Source organism: Rana temporaria, chromosome 2 (genome assembly GCF_905171775.1).
Source record: "Rana temporaria chromosome 2, aRanTem1.1, whole genome shotgun sequence".
NCBI classification, from domain to species: Eukaryota; Metazoa; Chordata; class Amphibia; order Anura; family Ranidae; genus Rana; species Rana temporaria.
In genome coordinates this window covers 243,815,989-243,821,988 of record NC_053490.1, presented here as the reverse complement: position 1 = coordinate 243,821,988, position 6,000 = coordinate 243,815,989, and the positions used below count along the sequence as shown (strand labels likewise).

Genomic DNA, 6,000 nt, shown 5'->3' with positions numbered 1-6,000 from the left:
ATATGGGGTTGTTGCTTCCTTCATTGTTCCTAGATAGGGCAGGACACTGCAGAAATAGATGAAATATTTTACTGATAAGGAGTATGATCTATGTACTACATTATGGCCAACTGGTAGATGATAACACCTTGTAGAATAGCAGCATAGGATCTCATGGCCTTTAAAAAGATAGCAGACTGCATTAACAGCATCATTACATTTCTCACTAGCGCTTCTTATTCGAACGCGATTCTGCCTGTCTGGCAGCTCAACTGTTTTATTCCCGTTTCGAGTGGCACCCTATTGCACCTAGTCAGCACACACATTTTTGTCCACTACAACACACAAATACATGTGTCTGTTGCAGTGCTCTGGGTAATTCAAAGCCTGTGTTGTTGAACACCATCAGCTCTTTCAAAATAGATAGGCTTCCTTACCGCATGTTAATGCATGTATGGAAATGTACCGTAAAAGTCTGAAGCAATTACTAATTCTCAGCCTTTTTCTTTTTATATAAAGCTACATTTAATTGCAAGCTACGCTAGATATTTGGTATCATGACCAAAATATCTACAAAGCTTTCTTTAAATGAATACAACAAAAACATTTAACTTTATAGTCAGCAAATGTAAGCACATTTGAAAACCCGAAACCACAGTAACGAAACAATGATATTGCCACTCATCTGACAGCACAGCAGCTAGTACATTTTGCATTGTATCATTTTTACAATTTGATTTCCGAAAATCTTTTTTTTATCAAGCAAAATTTGGCAAATATCGATTTTATTTTTCACTTACGTGACAAAAACATTGCGTTTTTAAAAGAAAACCATTAAATGATAAATTATTAACAAGCGTCTTAGAAGTATGTTTTCTCTATCGTCAAAGTGCTAAAAGCAATGTGGAGGAAAGCAGTCAGATTACTTAAAAACATAACTACTCACAGTATTCTATACCCAGCACAATATCCCTGAAGTAAATTCGGGTTTGTTCTTCTGAAAAGGGATGATCAGATGGTACTTCCATGACCGGTCTAAGGAAAAAAAAAAAAAAAAACAAGTCAGTCATTCAAAAACCGATGACATAATAAAACATTCATCAAGGAAGCAATATTTGTTGAACACAAAGATGTAAAAAAAGAAGCATGTATTTCAGTAAAATGCAGATACAAGCAGTGATTATTCACTCCCAAAATAAAATTGATCTGTAACTAGGCAGCTAGTACAGATCAAACCCTACAGTTCATTAGTATAGGTTTTACATACTGTGCATTTTAAGACACTGTCCACATCCAGGATTTCTCCAATTTCCCTGAAAATATCACTTCTATCTCTTCCCCCTAGAACAGGGGTCTCCAAACTTTCTAAACAAAGGGCCAGTTTACTGTCCTTCAGGCTTTATGGGGCCGACCTGTAGCCAGTGAGAGTAGAAAATGTCCCATAATTGGTTTTAATGGGAGGAACAGTGCCCCATTGATGGTGTAAGCAGGGGGAATGGTGCTCCAAGGGCCAGATACAGACAAGCAAAGGGCCATATCTGGCCCCGGCCGCAGTTTGGAGAATACTGCCCTACAATATCTCACTCCACACTATCCAAAGCTCACTCACATACACAATTTTCTCCCTACTTCCAGACACGCCACTCCTGCCTTACTAATTTTTCCAAACCTTTGTCACTTACTTGCCTTCCCAGTCCCTCCTGCACTTACACTAAAAAGTCTATCCATGTCCTTACAAAATAAGCTCAGATGTCCCAGATATCTAACAGCTAGCTGTCACAATCTAACACATGTATTCTTCAATTCTCTGTTATACATAACATTTCTCAGACCCCCAAAAGAGTAACATACGTTTTTTTTTTATCACAGCTCTTTCTCAAAAAATTGGGTATATTTTTCTATGGAAACTGGGGGGGGGGGGTAGTTGGGGCTGGGGGGCCGGTCACTGCCTGAGTTTTTTTCACCTTAATGCATAGGATGCATTGAGGTGAAAAAAACACAAGGGTTTACAACCCCCTTTAAATCTACAGCCGGAGCTACAATGGAATGGTACTTTAGATCAAAGCATATTTATGTGTTAGAATGGCTCAGTCAAAGTCCAGACCTAAATCCAATTGAGAATCTGTAGCAAGACTTAAAAATTGCTGTTCATAGACGCTCTCCATCCAATCTGATTGCGCTTGAGCTATTTTAATAAGAGGAATGGGCAAAAACTCTCTAGATGTACAAAGCTGGTAGAGACATCCCCAAAAAGACTTGCAGCTGTAATTACAGTGAAAGGTGGTTCTACAAATATTGACTCAGGGGGGCAGAATACAAATGCATGCCACACTTTTCAGATATTTATTTGCAAAAAAAATTGAAAACCATTTATCATTTTCATCATTTTGTGTTCGTCCATCACATAAAATCCCCAAAAAACACATTTACGTTTCTGATTGTAACATGACAAAATGTGAAAAATTTCAAGGGATTGAATACTTTTTCAAGGCACTGTATGTGTGGTCCTACTATCGGGGTCCAGCACCCAGCACGCCTATATTATAAATGTGAGCTGTATCAGATTTTCTCTTTTGCAACTTAATATTGCTGATAAAAATTATTTGTATTAACTGTCATCCAAACATGCAAGACTAACTTGGCATTGCTGCAAATGTTTCTCAGATAAATGATCGTTCTTTCATTTTGACCTTTGTACAAAGTAAGCGTAGCTATAATTGTCTGTCTGCCAGCTTCTCACTCGCCAAACATCCTCTCATTCACTGTCATCATAACCTAGTGTTAATATTTGGTATAATTTGTATATAGTCTCATCTGTGTCTCTAACATTTGTATTCAGTGTCATCTTGACATTTGTCAGACAAACATAGCACCAAAAGTAAATTAAAGCTACACTTCAGTCATGATTACCCATTAGTTTAACCACATTTTTACCTTTGAAAACAAAAAAAAACACCACAAAAAAGTGTCGATTATGACTGGTTTGTGCAACATTCTCCAATTTCTTTGCTACCATGTTTATAAAAATTGGTTATGAGATGCGCTTCTAACTGAACATGGATAATTGTGTACAAAATTACAGGGGAAACTGCTTTCTTTTGCAGTAATATAGTATTTTTTAAGGATGAATACAGCATATACTTTTAATAAAAAATAATGGCCAAATTGGTACTTGGAAAATGTAGATAAATAAAACCCACCACTGACAATATAAATTATCCAGGCAGAGCCTACAGGTGCAAAGCAAAATAAAAATTACTGAAGTTTGCAGAGCTGTCATTACTGAAATTCAGATAATAAAGAAAAGAAAGTGTCAGGAATATCAACTCATTTTTATTATTTTTCTTGCGAGATAAAAAAAAAGAAGCTGTTACTAAACTGTACTGCTGTACTATTTAGGTAAAAGCCCCAGGCACACAGAATTAACATAACAGAACAAGAGGGAAAATTTTAATCTCTTACCTACCCTTTGCGTAGAAGGTCAAACACTGAAAAAAGAAAATATAACAATTAAAATCTAGTTAATTGGATGCAATATAAACACATATATTACCAACAAAACGTAATTATTTTAAAGTGTAAGTAAATCAGTGAACTTCTTGCTCTCTTTTGGTCTTGCTTTGCTTTCTGGGTTATTCTATATTCCTCCAGAATTTTTTAGTAAACTATTTATGAACATATACAAAGTGTCTAGAAGACAAAGAAAGCAGGTTCTTCAATGTAAACTCCAGATATGGCTAAAAAATGTACAACTGCAGATTCTGCTTACTGTGACTCAGTTGCTAGAAAGGCTGATGAGTGTTGACATTAATATATTTTGCAATGGAAAATGATTATAACATCAAAACACTACCACATGCATATCCACAGTAAGGGTTAGTTTACACTTGCTTCAAAACAAGGCTTTGGAGAGGCTTTGTTGAAGCTTTGGTTCGCTTACAATAATGCTTGCACCTTGCTTTTGCTTGGTGCTTTGGTGGGGCTTCAAGTGATCTTTCCCATAGGCTTCTCGGGAGGCTTTGATGCACAACTAAAGCAAACACGTTTTTTGTCAGCCTTTTGATGTAACATGCATGATTTTTACAGTTTGGTTATCTGGTGATGATGGCAGGGGTGTATCATGAAATCAGTGAGCCCATGTGCAAGATAAAAAGTAGGCCCTAGGCATGGTTACAAAAAAAGAAAAAAAGTGGCACATGTAGCGCTGTAGAGTCGGAGATGACTTACAGTGCAGAATATGTTAAATAGGGAATGTACAGCATGGAGTGTATGGCAGTGGGTAGTATGTGCAGGACAGGGGTGTGAAGTGTATGGTGGTGAGTATTATGTGCAGGAGAGGAGTGTGGAGTGTATGGAGGTCGGTAGTATGTGCAGGAGAGGAGTACGTAGTGTATGGAGGTCGCTAGTATGTGCAGGAGAGGAGTGCAGAGTGTATGGAGGTAGGCAGTATGCAGTAGTGTATTTAGGTTTTGTGCTGCACTAGGCCTGACTAAACTCGTGCACCCCCTAATTTAAATATGACCCACCCCTTCCTGTCAAGGCTACAACCCTGGCTGTTTAAGACCCGCCCTGAAAATTTCAAGTGGGGACACTAGTTCTGAGGGCCTGGGGGGGGGGGGGCAATGGAGTCCCTTAATTTGCATAGATTTCCTCTCACTTCCTGTTTGGCTATGGGGCAGGAAGTGAAGGGAAATCACAGTGCTTCTGGGAAAGGGGGGGTTATGGGGCAGTGTATGGTGTCAATAGGGCAGTGGATGGTGTCAGTAGTTTTTATTTACATTGTTTTTCACAATGTATTTTGGAGGGAGGGGGTTGGGGCAGTGGACAGTGTCATGGGGGTGGGGGTATTTTGTCAGTATTTTATTTTATTTTATATTATATTATTCTTTACAATTTTATTTTTGAATACTTATCGCAATTTTTTTTTAGCAGCCCTGTTGGTAGGCTTTGGTGAGATATCAGGGGTCTACACAGACCCCTGACATCTCCATTTGAGACAGAGAAAGGGACCAAGGACACAGATTCGCCAGAGCTGCACTGAAGATGAATGAAGGAGACAGAGGCTCCTGTTCATTCATAAGCTGAAGCAGAGTAAACACAGTTTAATATGCTTAGTTATCAAAGGACACAGGAGAGATCAGTGGCGAGCACTCACTGTGTCCAACTCAGAAAAGGAAAGGGACGGAAATTACATGTTTACCTGTCCCTTCCTCCTCTCTTCATCCCGACACATCCCTCACAGCAGCCGGTGGGAAGCTGACTGAAAGGGGATGAGAGGGGGATTGCCACCTCATCACTTTAAAGCCGAAAACATATGAATTACATTCATATCTTCTGAGGCCAATTTAATGCAGATAAGGGACCAAGTGAGTTTAATTACCACCTTAATCAGCCACAGAACTTGTAAATAATATGTGTTTGGTTTTAAAGTGATGAGGTGGCAACCCTACACAGGGGCCAGAGAAGGAAAACATGGGCCCTCCCCAAAGGAGCACGCCGGGGGGGCGGGGCTTCATGAGGGGGAGCACACAACAAGGGGGAGGCCTGGAGGAGGAGCACACCAGGGCGGAGGCCGGAGGAGAAGCACATCAGGGGGGAGACCGGAGAATGCTGGGGGGAGGGGTGACCAAAGGAGGAGGGAGCTGGGGGGGGGGCGACCGAAGGAGGAGCATGGAGGGGGGGGGCGACCGAAGGAGGAGCATGGAGAGGGGGGCGACCGAAGGAGGAGCATGGAGAGGGGGGCGACACCAAAGGAGGAGCATGGAGGGGGGGTCGACCGAAGGAGGAGCATGGAGGGGGGGTCGACCGAAGGAGGAGCATGGAGGGGGGGGGTCGACCGAAGGAGGAGCATGGAGGGGGGGGTCGACCGAAGGAGGAGCATGGAGGGGGGGTCGACCGAAGGAGGAGCATGGAGGGGGGGTCGACCGAAGGGGGAGCACGCCGTGGGTCGACCGAAGGAGGAGCACGCCATGGGTCGACCGAAGGAGGAGCACGCCGGGGGTCGACCGAAGGAGGAGCACG

At 41.6% G+C, this 6,000-nt stretch overlaps 1 protein-coding gene across 4 annotated transcripts in view; it reads right to left on the bottom strand.

Annotated features, from left to right (window-relative positions):
- Window positions 1-6,000, bottom strand: part of CAMKK1 (calcium/calmodulin dependent protein kinase kinase 1) — a 291,620-nt gene that overhangs the window by 119,273 nt on the left and 166,347 nt on the right. For all 4 annotated transcript variants that reach the window (XM_040336721.1, XM_040336720.1, XM_040336723.1 and 1 more), the window contains 2 exons: window positions 3,446-3,467; window positions 926-1,014 (listed from right to left, as the gene is read on the bottom strand). In XM_040336721.1, the coding sequence (XP_040192655.1) occupies window positions 926-1,014; window positions 3,446-3,467 (111 nt within the window). The remainder of the gene's footprint in view (window positions 1-925; window positions 1,015-3,445; window positions 3,468-6,000) is intronic.